This window comes from Branchiostoma floridae, chromosome 11 (assembly GCF_000003815.2).
Source record: "Branchiostoma floridae strain S238N-H82 chromosome 11, Bfl_VNyyK, whole genome shotgun sequence".
NCBI classification, from domain to species: domain Eukaryota; kingdom Metazoa; phylum Chordata; class Leptocardii; order Amphioxiformes; family Branchiostomatidae; genus Branchiostoma; species Branchiostoma floridae.
The window spans coordinates 20,681,630-20,700,821 of NC_049989.1; the positions used below are offsets into that span (position 1 = coordinate 20,681,630).

At 42.4% G+C, this 19,192-nt stretch overlaps 1 protein-coding gene across 1 annotated transcript; it reads left to right on the forward strand.

The window, feature by feature from the left end:
* Positions 1-917: 917 nt before the first annotated feature.
* Positions 918-19,184, forward strand: LOC118426269 (piwi-like protein 1). Its single transcript, XM_035835554.1, has 18 exons — positions 918-1,199; positions 2,590-3,106; positions 3,861-3,992; positions 5,813-6,027; positions 6,388-6,593; positions 7,455-7,649; positions 8,303-8,477; positions 9,099-9,156; positions 10,212-10,329; positions 11,006-11,123; positions 11,583-11,770; positions 12,508-12,586; positions 13,297-13,497; positions 14,183-14,360; positions 15,128-15,278; positions 15,662-15,787; positions 16,246-16,393; positions 17,069-19,184. The coding sequence occupies exons 2-18, from the start codon at positions 2,608-2,610 to the stop codon at positions 17,183-17,185; spliced, it is 2,904 nt and encodes a 967-aa protein (XP_035691447.1). The 5' UTR covers positions 918-1,199; positions 2,590-2,607; the 3' UTR covers positions 17,186-19,184.
* Positions 19,185-19,192: the final 8 nt, after the last annotated feature.

Genomic DNA, 19,192 nt, shown 5'->3' on the forward strand with positions numbered 1-19,192 from the left:
TGTTCGCATGCTTCCGAAAATTTAAAATAATGGCACGTGCAGCGCTCAGATATTCAATGAGTTCTCACCACCCAACGACATCTCAACTTTGCTCAATGAAGGTCGATATGCAATGAGATAGTGCCTAATTAACTGTGTAAAATGACTTGAAAATTAAAATTAGAAATACAAAAAAAAATGCTCAGGGCGCCTTTGATACAGTAGTGAAAATGAATCGACTGCAATTTGGAATTTGATTCAGACCATATGTGGAGCATATGGAAAATTATATACCTATCAACTCTAACTAATCTACAGGGGAGAAAAGAGTCACAGCAACATTTTTCTACCACACACTAGGCTTCACATGTGGCTGGAAAAATAGTAGAAATGGTGACGTTGGGAGTTGCCATCTTCAAAATTAAGGTCTCATTACTCCAAAGGGTACCCTTGTCTTGTAAAAGAGATCCGAACCTGAAATAAACAGATTACATAGGACGCATGTTTTTAGTGGTTAAGCCAGCCGAACCGATCTCGAAAGTTGGATTTGTAAAAGTTTGTTTGGTACCAAGGAGGAAATTAGTAGGTAAAGTTACCATTCCTGAAATTATGGTTTAGATGAAAGACTCATAAGATGCACCAACTGAGTGTGTAAACATGATAAATGTTTCATCAAACAGAACCACATTGAACATCTTACTCATTGTTTGTCGAGCTAATTCTTACCACATTTACAAAGCAGGACACAAAAGGGGCATTGAACACCCCTCTGTGAGGTTAAAGACTTAATTATCTTAACGCTAATTAACTTTCAACCAATCAAATCGTTCCGTAGATACCAAGATACTCCTTGCAAAGAAAGGCTGGTTCTGATTGGTGGAAGCCTAGCCCACCCATCCCTCCCAAGTTGTTGCTTCCCTAGAGGACCAAAGCCAGATGCTAGAACGTCCCACGCTAGAAGGGCGACTCAGCGTTCTGGACTTTTTACACCCGTTTTCAGCGCAAATTCTGTCCGTTGTTGGTTTCTTGGGAGGGTGTTTGCCATTTAAGAAGAAAGATTAGAAGATGTGCGAAGCTTAGACGACAGAAGCGGACCCGAAACTGCACAAGAGACGAGTGTCAGTCCCGTTTGTTTTTGTCCGACTCCGAGTGCAGACTGAAGAGTTGAAACGTCTGTGGTAGGCCGCGGCCGTAGGATACTAGTAATTTCTTCAGTCTTGGTAAGTCTACCGTCGTTTGTTCTCAAGAAATCGTCACTAGTAGTTTGGAGGAAATTTGTGGAATGTTTGATGTTGCGTGTGTTTTGTTCTGACAAAATGACAAGGGAATCTTAGATGTTGCGAACTGAAGACGATATCTTTACTCGCTAGTTTTTCCGTTCAGTTCCCCTCGATTAAACAAAAAATCCAAGACACCTTTGAAAATATAGCGAGTTTTGACTTTGGGGGATCAAGGTAGGTTTTCCTGGCATCGTGGACTGGCACTTCTGTGTCCCAAGTATGACGGATCGTGTGACGTGAGACGGACAGAACACCCACTTGGATTTTCCGGGAATTTGTTCCACATTCCAATCGGGTAATTTACAGGGTTAAAGGTCACTCCACACTCAGTGACAGAAGTTGATTTAATATATTAAATGTAGCCTGAGTCTTTGAATGTGATTGTCACATAATTTTGTGTGAACCTGATGGTCAGATCTGATTTTCTTTCTGCTAACGTTAACCCCACAGACAGCAAACGTCGCATATGACAATAGATGGTCACTATCTTCCCCACTATCCTCTGCTTGGAGAGAAAGTTAGAGCACCATCCCTTGGGGTAGTGGTGCACAAGCAAACAAAACTGCTGCACGGTTGGAAGTAAATTGCAACATGGTTTAGTGGCATATCAGACCAATGTCAGTTTCCACGTAATTTTCTGTTCAAGGGATCAGAAGCCACTCCATGATCTTGACTCACTGAGAGAAAGGCCACATATGTTTTGATTCATGCTGTTTTGCCTTATCTCTACATCTGCTTTGATGTCCCTGAATGTGTCTCTTGGAGGTTGTAAATCATGTCAGGAAGACACCCAGGGTTTATTGGTATTTCAGCTAGAAAATAGATCGAACAGATAAGACACTCCCTCAGCGTCATCTGTCTTAGGTTATACATGACAGGGCTGGAAATACCACCTGCATATGCTTATTATTATTGAACAGTTAATCTGTAATATCTGACACAAAAATTGGACTCACCCAAATTTTCATATGCAGGTTAGTGCAGGTAAAATTGGAGCTGTGCAGGTACATTTTGTATTTCTAGTGTCTACCTGCACCTAACCTACACTGGTCCATGTACTGACTGGGTTTTATACATACATGTCCTATGATATAGGTGTAACGTTATATGGATTGTTATTAGCTGCATTGACTGATATCTATAATATAATAAAGTATAAAAGTTAAAGTATCAATGGTTCCTGAACAATTTTAGTATGATCCATACTTCATATACTGTGCCTGTGCTATCTTTTCATGAGTCTGGGACAGGACTGCCAACTACTTAGCTTTAATTTTTAATCTTCAGGGATGTAGATCACATTTTTCATTCCATGTTGTTTTCATCTCAGGAAAAACCTTGAGAAACCATGTCTCAGCAGCAGGGGAGGGCACGCGGCCGGGCACGAGGCAGGGGGAGGGGGGCAACCAACGAGCCTGCGCCTCGCAGACCAGGCACTCAGGCACCTCAGCAAGGACCACCCGGGGTACAGGTGGCTCAACCAATGACAGGGCAGGGTGGTGTTAGGCCACCAATGGCAGCTCAAGGTGGACCGCCAATGGGAGCGCAGTATGCAGTAGGTCAACTAATGGCAGCTCAGGGTGGACCACCAATGGGAGCGCAGTATGTGGTAGGCCCGCCAATTGGAGCACAGGTTGGGCCACCAATCGGTGCTCAGGCTGGACCCCCAATGGGAGCACAGTACAGTGTAGGCCAACCAATGGCAGCGCAAGGTGGACCACCAATGGGAGTGCAGTATGCTGTAGTTCCACCAATAGGAGCAGAGGGTGGAGCTGGACAACCAATGGCTGCCCCTTCTACTGGGAGAGCACGTCAAAGGGGAGGGGCAACTGCCAGAGCACCTGGAGGTAAGTGATTTGTTACAATGTTAAAGTGAAACTCTAGTGACCTGGTATTATACCTTCCAAGTCTCTTTCCAAAAGCTTAGTTTTGCATGAGAGGACAAATTAGGGTTTGGATACCAGACTAAAAGTCTTGTGTTAGCATTTGTTGAATAGTACATAGACTCATCTTCATGTCTACCTTGTCCCCCCAACGACCTGGAGGTCAAGGGACTAGGTAGGTAGGTAGGTAGGTACATAGACTCATACATGATGTACATCCCCAGTGCTGGTATATTTATCTGCAGGACTAGTACAAGTAGTAGGGTTACAGATTAGCATTCAATTGGTATGGGGGATAAATTTTGCCATGTCTGATTAGTGGTTGTTGTCGCCCACCCGACATATATACTGGCTGTAGGGCTGTAGTTAAGCTATGGTTGCATTGTACTACAATACTTTCTGACAAGTGCATTGAATACAGTATGCATTGTACTCTCCAAGCAGAGGTTAGGCTCTGGCAGTTTTTTTACGTTTATTTTAGTCATTTTTATTGCAGCAAGGTACAGTACAAGATAGAAAGCCCTTGTTTCGGAAAAAGACAAGGGAAATTTCTTTAGTACAATGAACCTATAAATTAATGTATTGCACCAATTACATCCTTGATAAGTCTTCTCTGTCGCAACCAGTGGCAGAGCACATGTATTTCTCCAGTAAGCTAAACTATTTTGAGATAACTTTCACTTTCTTTCTCTGACACTTTTTTGTTGTCCCTTTTCAGCACCGCCAACCTCTGAACTGGAAGCCCTTACCCTGGGGGAGAAGCCTGGGGGTGGGGGTGCAAGGAGGCGGCGGGGTGGGGTAGTCGTGGAGGAACCCCATACCAGACCTGGGAACTTGCTGAACAAGAAAGGTTGGTCTTTCATTTATTTATTTGCAAAATGTGGCACAGTTCAGTAAAGGCATTGTGCGGAATGTACATATACTGCTGTAAATGCATTTAAGTTTGCGGGGATTTAATTTCGTGGTAGCGGGAAAATGGACTTTTCGCGGTGGTTTTAATTTCGCGGCAGCACCATGCACTGTTGTCTCTTACTGTTATGGAAAAATGTTCGCGGTTGTTTTAAATTCGCGAAGTGGTCGCCGCGAAAACCGCGAACATTAATCCACCGCGAACATTTCTGCATTTACAGTAGTAAATGCCCTTTACTAGACCAACTACATTAAAGGCCATGTTGAGTTGATTACATGGATGACATCCTCTCGGAACCCCAAAACTGATGCCGGTATGCGATCAAAAAAAAAAGTCTGATTGAAAAGAAAAGTTGCCTTCAGGCCACACCGATTTAATTTCTTGGTTCACGGATTCGCTCGCTCCTATTTTTTGGGGAAAAAAAATAAAAATAAAAATTACCACTCATCAAATTTTCACCATTAATGAAACCATTCACCAACTTTCTGGTGTAGCAAATTGACCTTTATATTATAAGCTCCTTAAAGTGTGGGTACAGGTGCTGTTACTGTACAAAAATAGTGTTTTTGTACTTTTTTCAAGCTGAAAACTTTTTTCTTTATGTTTTGGATTAGCCGTTACCTTTACCCCCACCATTCTACAATTTTTATTTTTATTTTTATTTCGCCCTTTCGCTCCATATTTTTTATGAAAAAATCCGTGAACCAAGAAATTAAATTGGTGTGGCCTCAGTGTGAAATCTAAGTGGTCAAGCAGGTTGAACAAATGTCTGAACACACAGAATGGTATATACCGAACAGTAGAGTCTTATTTCACATCTTCTTTGGCTTTGAAATATTATACTGGGTACAACAATTTTAGTATACATTTTCCGATATTAATTTTTGTAAACTGTTGAAAGTTGATGCACGCGGATGTCATCCATATGAATTATCATCAAGTCAACATGAATGTCCTAATTGGAACAAAGAACTTAACTGTGAGGCCCCTCCCAGTTGAGCTACAGATAATCCCTACATGTTTATATTACCTACGTACCTAATACTCTTCGACCCTTGGTTGAAGCATAAGGCATAAGACAAACTTTTTCCAGTCCCAGTGTGCAAAATACCCACTTGCACACTTGCACATTGCAACCACTTTTTGCTTGGTGCAACTTACTTCTAAACTCAGGTTGCTCAGGGTGCAACTTAGATTTTGAGCCTCAGAACTCGATTTTGTTGTCAATTTACTTGGAAAAAATAAATGGACAGAGGCAGCTTAATTTCATATCAGACAAACATGTATGTACTAGTATTGTACCTTTTTTTTCAGAAATTAGTGAACTGTAGGTGGTGCAACTTGAAATTCAGTTGTGCAACCTAGTTTTTGCCCCAGGTTGCACACTGTGCAACCTGACTCAGAAAAGTATTTTGTACACTGAGTCCTTCCTATCTTGGGCCATCCATCTGATCTCGTGCCAGGTCTTACGTGCTGCCTTCATCTCCCCTTCTACAGTCCTTCTCCAGGTCCCTACTTCTGCTTCGCTTCCCTTGAGGAGTCCATTTGAGGGCGACATAAGGGTGTCTGTTTTTGTGCATACGCAGAACGTGTCCCAACCGCTTCCAACGTCTGCATTTGATTTCTTCCACGATGTTGGGAATTCCTGTATGTTCGGCAACCTCCTTGTTGGAGACTCTCTGCTCCCAACGTATCTTCAAACGTATCTTCATACATGTTTATATTGGTGTGCTATAATTTGTTTTACCCTTTTGCTGCAGGTACTACGGGAAACAAAGTCAGCATGATCACCAACTTCTTCAAGGTGAAGCCGAAGCCCCAGTGGGTGCTGTTCCAGTACCACGTGGACTTCTCTCCGGAGGTCGACCACCGCAAGGCTCGGATAGCCATGGTGTACGGCCAGGAGGCTCTGTTAGGGGATACCAAGCTCTTTGATGGGATGATACTGTTTTTACCCAAGAGACTGGAAAATGATGTAAGAACATGGCTCTTATTTTGTTTATCTGTCTGTTTTTGTATATTTGATACTAAATTATAGCTGTGAGCTTCCTTGCTATTTTGTTTATATTTTTTGTTTTGTTTTGTATACATGTATCCAGGAAAAGAACGAAAGAATGGTTTTATTAAAAGTTTCTCCTTCCACTAAGATAACAGTTGAACAAAACCCTGGAAATTATGTAAGACCAAGACTTTTGCGACTCTCCTCAAACACTGACACTGTTGGGGCTGGCTTTGAACCCAGAACCTTTGAACTTACTGTAACTTCTATGTCAACAACTCTAACCTGAAAACCACTTGCTACGTGTCTTCTGCTTTCCTTTTCTATGTACTTCAGCAAACGGTTGTCTACACCAAGCGCAAGACAGATGACGCAGATATCCGCATCACGATCACGCTGACCAACGAGGTCCCGCCGACATCGCCGCTCTGCCTCCAGATCTACAACATCCTCTTCCGCAAATTCCTGAAGAACATTGGCATGCAGGAGATCAACAGGAACTACTACAACCCTGGTCTGAAGGTGGCAGTGGAACGTCACAAGTAAGGAATTACAACTGTACTACTGCACTGCACACACATGTACCGTTATAACATTTTGGGTGCAAAGTATGATCATTATGAGCTACAGGAGCTAAATACAACTCTGCTCTGAAGGTCGCTGTGGAATAGCACAAGTAAGGAATTACAACAGAATACTACTACACTGCAATACTAGTACAGTCTTTGGGCGTACAATTTGATCATATGATCAACAGGAACTGCTCTGAAGGTCCACATGGAACAGCACAAGAAAGGAATTAGCTGTTTTTCTTGGCTTTAATATTTGCAGTGTTTGTGGTGAGCTATCCACTGCAAAATTGACTTTGAAAGCATTGAGATAATAAATTTCTTCTCCCATGCTTCAACCGCAAACTGATAAAAACCATGTTGACCACTAATAAAGGCATTTACAGTAACTCTGGATCTGAAGGTATTTTACTATCGTCCCCTCTCCAGACTGGAGGTGTGGCCGGGGTTCGTAACCGCCATCCTGCAGTATGAGTCAAAGACCCTCCTGGTGGCGGACGTCTCCCACAAGATCCTGCATGGACCTCCTGGTAACATTGTTTTTTTCCTCCCCCTTTCGTAGGCTTGAAGTTTGGCCTGGGTTCGTGACCTCCATCCTGCAGTATGAGTCAAAGACCCTCCTGATGGCGGATGTCTCGCACAAGATCATGCATGGACTTCCTACTAACATTGTTTCTTTTCCTCCCCCCCTCCCCAGACTTGAAGTGTGGCCTGGGTTCGTGACCTCCATCCTGCAGTATGAGTCTAAAACCCTCCTGATGGCGGACGTCTCGCACAAGATCATGCATGGACCTCCTCACGGTAACATTGTTTCTTTTCCTCCCCCCTCCCCAGACTTGAAGTGTGGCCAGGGTTTGTGACCTCCATTCTACAGTACGAGTCGAAGACCCTCCTGATGGCGGACGTCTCACACAAGATCATGCGTACCGACACCGTGCTCGACCTCATGTACGACCTGTTCCACCAGCATCCGCGCGACTTCTACGAGCAGGCCACCAAGATGCTCGTGGGAGAAATCGTCCTCACCAGGTGAGATATTATAAGGTCAGAAGGTTTAAATGGCCAGGCCAATTGTTATAAGGATGTTGGCAAGATATCATTGTATAGTTTTACTACTGTCATCAGAATTTTGCAGCAGGACTGTCTCTTATATACTGTAAATGCATTTAAGTTCACGGAGATTAAATTTCGCGGTAGCGGGAAATGGACTTTTCGCGGTGGTTTAATTTCGCAATAGCAGAATGCACTGTAGTCTCTTTCTTTTATGGAAAAATGTTTGCGGTGGTTTTAAATTCGCGGTAAAGCGGCCACTGCAAAAAACGCGAACATTTCTGCATTTACAGTACGTTCTTCAATCCAGGAATGGAAATTTGCTTGTTGGGACAAGTTAATCAACAACATGGAATTCTAAACAATTACTGAGTGGGATGGGAAAAAATGTAAAGCTAGAGACAGCCCTGATCAAAAGGCTGAAATGGCTAGCTCATGCTCTAAGGATGTTGGATAAAAACTGAATCTTCAGATTTACCCTTGGTTGGACCCCATAGTGAAAGTGACAGACAGCTGGTAAAACATTGGCTGAATATACTTCCTTGCTTAAGTACCTGATTCAAAAACTCGTCGTACTTTGTTATCTAGTGATTTACTAACTTTATGCAATTCTTCATGGTTGTTCCAAACAGATACAACAACCAGACCTACCGTATTGACGACATCAGTTGGGAGGAGCATCCCTCCGACAAGTTCCGCATGTCGGATGGGTCGGATATCAGCTTCCTGGAGTACTACGAGAGGCAGTACAACCGCAAGATCGAAGACAAGGACCAACCACTGCTGCTCAGCCGGGCCAAGAAGAAGGCAAGCGTTTATGTTTTGTTTTTTTGTTGGTAAAACGTATAAAGTGTCTATTGGCATGACATGTGCACCTGTTTTATACAGTAAGTACAAGATGTGTAAGACCAGACTGTGAGGTTTGATCCACTCCCATTGCGAGGGACTCCTACACATAATGTTGATGTAAATAGATTTAAAATTTCTATATTGATTGCTCTATGCCGATTTTATCTCAAATTGTTGTCAAAGTGCATGTAATGATGATCATTGTATTGTTGTCTTATGTAAAATCAATGCAATTCAGCCCCTGTTGTCAGGGCTGCAAAGTTGATCGGAAATAAAAGTTTCAAAGTTAAAAAAAAAAAAAATGTGTGGTGAGATGTTCATGTGCAAGGTTTGTCCTCAAACAGTACTAGTGGGCCTCTGTCTTTGTGTCCCATCCAAGGGGACATTCCTAACCAAAGATAGATCCTCATTTTCACCTGAGTCAAGAAAGGAAATAGATGCAAAGTGCCTTTCCCAAGGGCACTACATTTCAGATTTGCCCAGGACTTGAACCTAGAACCTTTTTTTGTGTATTTGTTTTGTTAAAATCATTAGTGATGTCTTATTTTGACAGACTGTGTGTTTTTCTGACTGTTTCAGACCAAGGAGGGTGAAGTCCAGATCCTGAAGCTGATTCCTGAGCTCTGCACTCTGACAGGTAGGTCTTCTTCTTTTGTTAAAGGGGATATTCTGGATGAGACAATCGGTACGGTATTGACATTTACTTCACCATTCTAGCACATTTGTGTCATTATTTTGTACTTTCATCGTTGAAGAGGTTCATCAGTCACGTATTGATTGATGAAAATTTGTCGTAACTCTTCGTACTTTCAGCGTTTAAAAGGACGCACAAACATGCCGCAAATGGACCCCTAGCTTTTGATTTATTATATCCTACAATAAATCAGCACAGGATTGAGCCACTAACGGTTTCCCGTTGGTACTTTTTGGAGATTTTCGAACGCATGAGGTCATCGAGCGAATTGAATCTGATTCGCCCGTTCGCAAATCGAAACTTTATTCGAACAAGTGACGACATCTCCGGAAGCGTTCGGGTTTCATTTGTCATGTTCGCGTGCGTTCCGAAAATTTGAAATAATGGCACATGCAGCGCTCAGATTTTCAATAAGTTCTCACCACCCAACGACGTCTCATCTTTGCTCAATAAATGTCGATATGCAATGAGATAGTGTTATTTAACCTTACTGTGTGTAAAAATGTCTTGAAAATTAAATTTCAAAAGACTCAAAAACTGCTCTGGGCACCTTTAATTAAGTTGAACCTCAATTGAGCTGAAGCATAATGCTTTTTCAAGTAGCTAGTATTACAATGTGGCTTCGAACTTGCTGTAGATTGTGTCTTCAGCTAGTCAAACTGGGTCATTTCTACCTCCAGATGTGTGTCATCATGTTTTTTTCTTTTTTTTTAAGTTTCATCATGTTCTCATGAGACTGGACTGTCAAAGATGAGTTCTTTTACATGCAGAAGTTTGATGCCTGAAGAAATTACAGTGGTCAATGATCACAAGTCTTTGTCTTGTTAAACCACTTTTTTGGTGGTCAGAACAAGTTAATTCTAGTACATTTTAGTGATGCTGAAGAAGAGTGATGGATGTCATTCAAAACATCAAGAATTATTCATTGTATCTTGTCCAGTTGTACAAGTTGATTTGTCTTTAAACATCTGGTGTACATTTTCTTCTCCTTTTTCCAGGTTTGACGGAGGAAGCTCGAAAGAACTTCCAAGTGATGAAGGACATTGCTGTGCACACTCGCATCACTCCCGACCGGAGGAGCGCCACGCTGCAGCGGTTCATCAACCAGCTCAACAGGTTTGTCAATAACAAAGTTCTCTACATTACTAGTAGTAGTGTCCAGTATTTGATCATACTACTGCTGGGGTCGCTGACACGGGTAACAGTCAGCTAGTGCTTCCATCCGGCCCTGTCCATGGGTTTTTCTCTAGACCGCACACTCTACACACAACAAAGTGTTTATAGTACTAGTCAATGTTTTGTTGATTGTCTGTCACCTTCCTTGTGTTAATACTAACAGGTTCTACTGTCATTGCATGCAGGTGCCCTCTAAAGGCAGCTTAACTGACTTTAGTGCTTGCTATAATTTATAGTATAACGTACTTGAAGACTACAGAAATGCTAGATAGTGGACGAATCTGAACAATGAAAACTGTAGGCTCTGCAATTATACAGCTTGTACAGTTCTACAGAGCCTGGTCTGTTCTAAACGTGCAAAATCACAGAGGAAGCAATGCTTTTAGAAAAGAAAACAGAATTGAAAACAAAAATGAAGAAGAGAAGATAAAAAATAAGAAGAGGAGATAGAAAATAAGAAGAGAAGATAAAAAATAAACCTTTCCCTTTTTAAAGTGAGAAAATTAAGCTGATAGGACATGAAGGCGGTTTGAAAAGCTTTCAAGTGGCATTTGTCATTCTTGATCAACTCTGATTGTCATGTCACCTTTACCTGTTCCCTGTCTCGTTACTGCAGCAATGCTGACGTGCAGAAGGACATGAGGGGGTGGCAGATTGAGTTCGACCAGAACCTGCTCGCACTGGAGGGACGAACCCTGCCGAAGGAGAAGCTCTTCTGTCGGGATGGACAAGATGTACGTTATTTTTTTTAGTTCTAAATTCTATCACCTCCAGGAAGTAGCTAGGTGTAGCTACAGTGGGGACTGCTTTTGGTTGTGTATGACTCAGTGTGTTATAACCCATAACCCATAACTCATTGTCATTTTGTATGAATTTTGCTCTCAAATTTTTCTGTAAAAGTTGTAATTGTTGAGGTCCTGTAGAAACAAGTTGATTTTGGCCCCCTAGCAGTTTTCAGCAATAAAGATGTATTGCAGCTTTAAAGATATTGACCATTATCAATATCGATATCAGATCCTTCCTGGTGTGGGTGGTTCAAAACCTACAGTCCCATGGCAGCACCAGGAGCAATTACTGTTGTATTGTGGTCACCTGAGTGACACCGAATGGCAGCTAGCAATTCAGCCCCTGGCTGGGAAGAGAGAGTAGTCGGCCCACCCAATAACAATAGCAATATCTGGTCCTCTTTCCAGCTTGACTTCAAGCGTGAGAGCGCCGACTGGTCCCGGGAGCTGCGGAGCCGTGCCCTGCTCAGCACCAAGCCGCTGAAGGAGTGGCTCCTCATCTTCTCCAAGCGGGACTCCCAGAACGCCAGCGACTTCCTGCGCGCCCTGTGCCAAGTGGGACCTGCCATGGACATGCAGATTCACAACCCCATGATGTAAGAATCTGTAGTCACAAATTTAATATAAACGTTAGATATAGTGATAGCATAGTTACAGATGTATTGTTTATTCAATTGTAATGCTACATGTTATAGTACTTAGTCTTTAGTATCCCATCATGGGATTTGCTGCATTTAGCCCACATGGGCAGGAACATGCAAATAAAGATCATTCTCAATATAGAAGTTGGAAGATATTATAACTAAAATTCCCTGTGACCAGAGGTTCTGTCCATTCTGCCCAAATGAGATCGCATGTAAGGGCTAAAGCCATGTTGATTTAGGCACAATCTAGACACGGTTTTTCCTGATATCGGCAAGCCGACAACCTCTCGCCGACAGCTTTTTTTCAGCGTCTAGATGGAACTGCAATATTGCCATAAAGATATCGGCAGAATTTCTCCTGAAAGGTCCGGAGCATTCGTACGATAGCTTAGCAGGGGTCCCCGACAGCTTGGCAGGGGTCCCCGACAGCTTCTGCACGCCTGTAGATGTGTCCCGAATTTGGGAGGGCTCATTAGCATATTATTAGCTCATTAGGCTATATAGCTGTTTATGACTACAAGCGCCACGGGTGTCCCGCGGCCAACGTTCCAGATCCCTCCCGACATATCCACAGATAGCGGCAAAAACTGTATACAGATTGGGCCTTAGTCTCTACCCAAAACTGATGCAAGAACAGATAATTGATTGGATGATTGATTGATTAATTGATTGATTAATGTGTGTTCCAGGGTTGACATCCCAAATGATCGTACAGACAGCTACCTGCGTGCCATGAAACAACTGATCAAGCCAGACGTCACTCAGATGGTATGTCATGTCAACATGATTTTTGTTTGTTTGACATGAGATTGCGTGGCACAGCCGCAGTTTGTTTGGCTCAGGACCAAGAGGTCTCGAGTTGAAACCCTGCTGTGCCACCGATCTTGTGCTCTTGGAAAAGGCACTTTACATGGTCGTTCACACTTTGCCCAGGTGAAAATGAGGACCTTACTTTGGCTAGGGCCGTCCCTCAGATAGGACGTCAAATGAAGGTCCCATGATTGGGAAGAGCCACACCCCGAGCACAAAAAAGAACCAACCGCACCTTAAGTTTTTAGAGAAAGAGTATAGGGGCAAGCCCAGTGTGCGATGGTCCAAACCTTTCAGTCGGTATATAGGCTTCAAAGTCTTCAGCATATTGAAGTTGGTTCCCTTAAAAGAAAGATAAAGACAAAGACATAATAAGAAAAGCTTCATCTGTTTGTGTAACACTCACATATTCTTGGATCAACTTAAAGTTTATATACATGTACTCTACAAGCTGTCATACACGCCACTTTTGTGCCAGTAGGTACGCAAGCTGCTCAAGATGGGTCAAACGAACTGCAATTTATTTGATATCTGGCCCACTAGCTTAGTTTGAAGACGAGTGAGAAAGTGCCTTTATTTCAATTGTGCTGGTGGGTGTACAAATGTAGTTGGATCTTGACACGTTTTATTGCTGAGTAGTTTGATGATCTTTTCCTCTTCGTTCTCAGGTTGTGTGCATCTTAGGAAATCCAAGAAAGGACACCTACGATGCCATTAAGAAGTTCTGCTGTGTGGAGCACCCCGTGCCGAGCCAGGTGATCGTGAGTCGTACTCTGAACAAGAAGCCCATGTTGATGTCCGTGGCCACCAAGATCGGCATGCAGCTCAACTGTAAAATGGGAGGGGAGCTCTGGGCCGTGGAGATCCCGGTAAGAGTAAAAGTTGACATATGTCAACTGTCCTTTAAGCCACTGTCCTAGGACAGTCGACGTACGTCATACAGAGTTCCTCGTATAATTTAGCCCATAGATTGTATCATTTGATTTTCATTTGGTCGACATACAAAAAAATGTAACTGAAGCTGTTTAAGTGCCCTAGAGGATGTTTGAGAACTGCTCCCTCAGCATCCCATCATACTTTTTCATGGATCACATTGATCGAATAAAATCATTCATTCATTCATTCATTCATTCATTCATATTCATTCATTCATTCATTCATTCATTCATTCATTCATTCATTCATTCATTCATTCATTCATTCTCCCTGAGGGAGCAATCTTTGACACACTCTAGACACAGTTTTTCCCGACATCTGCGGGCGTTATATGCTAACGAGCCCTCCTGCTGTCGGGAGGCATATAGATGCACGCAGAAGTTGTCGGGGACTCCCGCTGAGTTGTCGGTCGACTACTCCGGACCTGTCAGGAGAAATTTTGCCGACACCTGGACTGCGACAAGAAACAAGCTGCTGGCGACAAGCTATCGGCTCACAGATGTCAGGAAAACTGTGTCTAGATGGGGCCTACTGCTAAGCCCCTATAACAAGGATGACCAGCACATTTCTTGTATGCAATGCGACATGTAGATAATCGTACATTGTCTGATTTTCCAGTTGACAAGCCTGATGGTGGTCGGCATTGACGTGTACCACGACTCGCTGACCAAGGGCCAGTCGGTTGGGGGGTTCGTGGCCTCGATGAACCGGCACCTGACGCGCTGGTACTCCCGCTGTACCTTCCACCAGCACAGCGGGCAGGAGCTTATCGATGGGCTCAAGCACTGTCTAGTGGGTGAGTAACTGTATACAGAAATGTTTACAGTGATTTTATGTTCACAGACCAACAGGCTGGCCTTAAAAGCACTGATGTGTACAGTATATAATTGTAATACTACATTGTGAACTCAAAACCACCACGAACACTCATCGATGGGCTCAAGCACTTTCTAGTGGGTGAGTTACTGCAATAATGCAGAAATGTTTGCAGTATTTTTAATGTTTGCTGTCCAACAGGCTGGCCATAAAGGCACGGGTGTTTCCATTACTGTACAGTATGTAATTGTAATACTTTTGTGAACTCTAAACCACCATGAACACTCATCGATGGGCTCAAGCACTGTCTAGTGGGTGAGTAATACTCCAATAATGCAGATTGAAATGTTTGTAGTGCGTCGATGAAGGTTAGACATCCATGTATTAAGATATGCTAAATAGCAATTACTCAAGATTGACATAGCAGTTGACTATCACCTTTTCAAGAGGTAAAAAAAAATGTCAACCTGAAGACTAGACTGTAAGGTTTGATCTACTCAGACCGGGAGGGACCTCTACTCTTTTCAATAAGTGTGGCGTTTTTTTTAACGTACTTGAGGCGTGGCTCTCCCAAACATTTGGCCTCCATTTTAAGTCCTATCTAAGGGGCGGCTGTAACCGAAGCTAGACACCTGAATGAAGAGAGGAGAGTCGTGAACTTCTGAATCAGATCCTCAGCCAACATCTGTAACCACACAACCACATTCCCACCTTGCAGTAAGATTCTGTATGCTTCTCTCCCTCCAGCATCCCTGAGGCACTACCAGACGATAAACAAGGAGTTTCCACAGCGGATCATCTTCTACCGGGATGGAGTCGGGGACGGACAGCTGGAGGCAGTGCTGGAACATGAGCTGCCCCAGATCATCGACACCTTCAAGTCTGTTGAGGGATACGAGTAAGTTTTTGTTAATTTATTTTGTTTATTTTCATCTTATCTATTTGTTGAGATTTACCACATTGTTATTGATAAGAGCATTGACATTACAGGACTGGTGACTATCACGTTTTCTAGATGAGCCCAAACTTTAGGTTTTATCCACTCCAACTGGGAATGATGTTTATTTTTCTTCATTAAGGTTTGGATCACCGGGAGGACATCCCTACATGAAGCTAGTACTTTACCTCATTTTTGCTTGAGTTAATGGAGGAAATACTAGTAGAAGTATCGAAAGGCCATCTATGGTATTCATTTCTTGATAGGAGTGTGGAGTGGAAAACTGTTAGCTTGAATGTCCAGTAGTAGTCTTTGAAACAGATCATTTTTGTTTACTTGTGCAGGCCAAAGATCACCTTCATCATCGTGAAGAAGCGGATCAACACGCGGTTCTTTGCTCGCGCCGGGCCCGGCCTGCAGAACCCACCACCAGGCACCATCGTCGACGACGAGGTCACCAGGCCTGAATGGTTTGTATCTTGTTTAGTTGTATTTTGTTTGTTGTCATGAATATTTCACAAATACTTTTAGCTGCTTTTCTCACCTCCGTGTATGTAGATATTATTTTAAGTGTGCTGTCTGTATATTTGTGTTTGCACTGCTTTTTCCATATTATGCTATATATACAGATGTAGGCATGTCTCACCACAGATTGGTAGGAAGTGATGGGCGAAAGGTCAGCATTTTGAAAGTGACAGGAAGTAGCATTCAGAGATGGAAGAACTAGTCAATTGTCAACCTTTACAATTACATTTGATTTTATTAACAAGAGGGCTAGGAGTAGTTCATGGTGGTTTCATGTTTGTGGTTTTCACTTTAGCCACTTCACTTCGAACTAAAAAAAACTATTCAAGATTGTTTTGCTAAGATATAGCTTATCCCTCGTATGACTGTCTGCCTGAAATTCTAGACATTTGTTTTCCTCCAGGTATGACTACTTCCTGGTGTCCCAGTCTGTGCGCCAGGGCACAGTGACTCCCTGCCACTACAACGTGGTGTGGGACACCTCCGGCCTCAAGCCTGATCACATCCAGAGGCTCACCTACAAGCTCTGCCACCTCTACTACAACTGGCCGGTAAGAGGGAACAGGCTCCAAGAGTCCCATCATTTTGCCATAGGTTTCTACCTTAAGTACTAGTCCCCTGACCTCCTGGTCGTTGGGGGGACAAGGTAGACCTGAAGGAATTTGTCTCTAGACTTGTCTCTCTCTCACTACAGGTAGTCTTTCAAGCATGTTCAGGTATGCCCAATTGCCCCTAGGCCTGTAGACTAGTCTTGGCCAATGTTCATGGAGATGCCTCAAACATGTTAAATGGGATGTCTCAAGCAACCCCTCCCTGTAAGAGTATACATGATGAAACAGCAAGAAAACTTGCTGAGCTTATGCACCTTTTGGCACTATACAAGCTGACTTAAGGTTTAAACTGTCACATATGCAGATGTTATGCTCCTGTCACAATAGTGTTTTGATTTGTTACTGTAATTCCTGATTTTTTCAATGTACTTTTATGTTCACGGTTTTCACGATGATGACTGTAACTTGAACTTATCATTACCGATTAATCACTGACTTTTTTTTACGCGCATCTGCTGCCACAGTGAACATTTAGTTCCAAGAACAAGTTAAATTTTCTCAGACTGTGAAAGTTTGGTACCGAGAAGACAAAGTGAATTACAGCAAGGAGGTTAAAAAACCTCCTTGATTACAGTAATTTATTTATTGATGCCAAGTTCTTTCATGTTGTTCCAGGGCACCATCCGAGTCCCCGCTCCGTGCCAGTATGCGCACAAGCTGGCCTTCCTGGTGGGACAGAGCATCCACACCTCGCCGTCCGAAAACCTGGCGCAGACACTGTTCTTCCTGTAGGTCACAGGTCACGACCCAGGGCAAAGGGCGGAGGTCATGAGCTTGCAGAACATTCCATACCATTTTGCCATTTGACAATCTGGAAAAAAACACTGTTCTTCCACTATATTGTCACAGGTTGTGACCTAAAGTAAGGGGAAAAGGTTAGGCACATTAGCTAACTCATGTTCCTAACAGAACATAACATCCATGCTATGCCATCTGAAACCTACCCAAACACTATCTTTTCACAACATAGGGCTTTATACACAACCATTCACTCACTCAATGTTGCAAAGGTAATTGTTGTCTTAAGTAAAATGAAAGCTTTTAACTCTGTTGTCTTAAATAAAATGAAAGCTTTTAACTCCGTCCAAAGTACATGTATTACAAATGTATGTACAAACTACAACTGTCTGTTTCTAAGAAGACATATTTTTGACAAGAGAGATGCCTTCCTGGCAAGATATTTTTAAGAAAAGTGTGATCCAGCATAGAAATTTTACATGGAATAACGGCGCCTTTTAGTCATTGCACACCTACTATAGTATAACCTTTTGAATTCAGTGTATTTTGTTACAAACTCAGGGTTACAATGTGTATCAACAAAGTGGATCCTCAAGTCCTGGCTAATATTTTTGGTTATACATGTATTTGCTTCTAACATTCCTAACACAGGTTATCCCAGATATGGACTTACTGTGTAGGATGGACTACCAATGTACTAGTTATGTTTTAGAGTTGAAATTAGAAAAACATTGTATTCTTTGTTGTCAGACACCTTTTTTTTATCCTGTTACTTGCAATTAGCCTTTGGGCATGAACTTGCAATTATAAACTTTGTTGTCTTTTTTTAATGATGTTCGGCCACACCAATTTAATTTGTTGGTTTTCGGTAGAAAAAAAAAGAGATGTGGTAAACTAGAAAAACATTATACAAGCAAAGCCAGAGGACCAGGCTTGTGCCTTGGTGCACTCAGTTTTATGGAGTGAATACAGTCATATTGAAGTTTCCTTCCTGCCTTCTGCTTTTATGATGTCATCTACACTTTCACATGAAATTGTCCGAGAACAAAGGAAATAAATTGGTGTGACGGCTGTGGCCTTAGGTCAAATAGGCAAGTACTAAATGAAAGGTGTTAAAATCTTTGATATAGTACTTATTCTATTAATCACACGTTTATGTTTTAACCACACCACATGTTATAATGTTTAGAAAGTTGTCATGTCTCTTGGGTTTGGTAACTCAGGTTGTTTTTGCCAATAGCACTGACATGTTAGTGTTTTGTTTTCATGCAAGTTCAAGGAAGGTTGTATCTTCAAGATCATGAGATGTTAGCCCCCAACAGGCCTTCCTATGTTGATTGGGGATACGGATCGCAAAGTTTGCAATTACTGCTAATCTCCAAGCAGACCTTGTGGTGGTGTAACAGTGGGGTTCAAGTGCTGCCAAACCAACTGACTACACCAACAGCTCTTAGCTTTCGGTGTTGTGGTTTGCACGTTAGATTTGTGATCCGGCTGCCCAGGTTCGAATCCTGGGAGTCGAGATATTGTTTCTTTGTGTTCCTGTACTCCCCTGTTGTTTCACTGGTTCCCAAACCGGGAATCAAACTGGGGCCTTGGCAGTGAGAGTGCCAAATCCTAACCACTAGACCATATTTGTGATCCGCACCTCTGCTTGCAGAGTATAGCATGGGACTTTTTCTTACTATGTTCTTTCAAAACTAGTACTAGTATTCTGTTTTACTTTCATTGTAGTGATTTTTAGTCTTGAGTATCTGAGTTTTGGATGATTAGTTGTGAAAAGGTGTTTTTTTTTTTCAATTTTAGAAATCTTTTAGTTTAACACTTTAACCCACCATGTTTGATAGTCATGTAGAGTTGGTCTTCTGTTCCATCTATACATTATTGATTAACACCTATTTGCTAACTAGTGAAATTAGTCAAAGTGTTGGTTTTTTGCCATACATTGTACCTGCATACAATTGTTGTGCAATAAAGTTTTATCTCATGAGTATCCAGCAT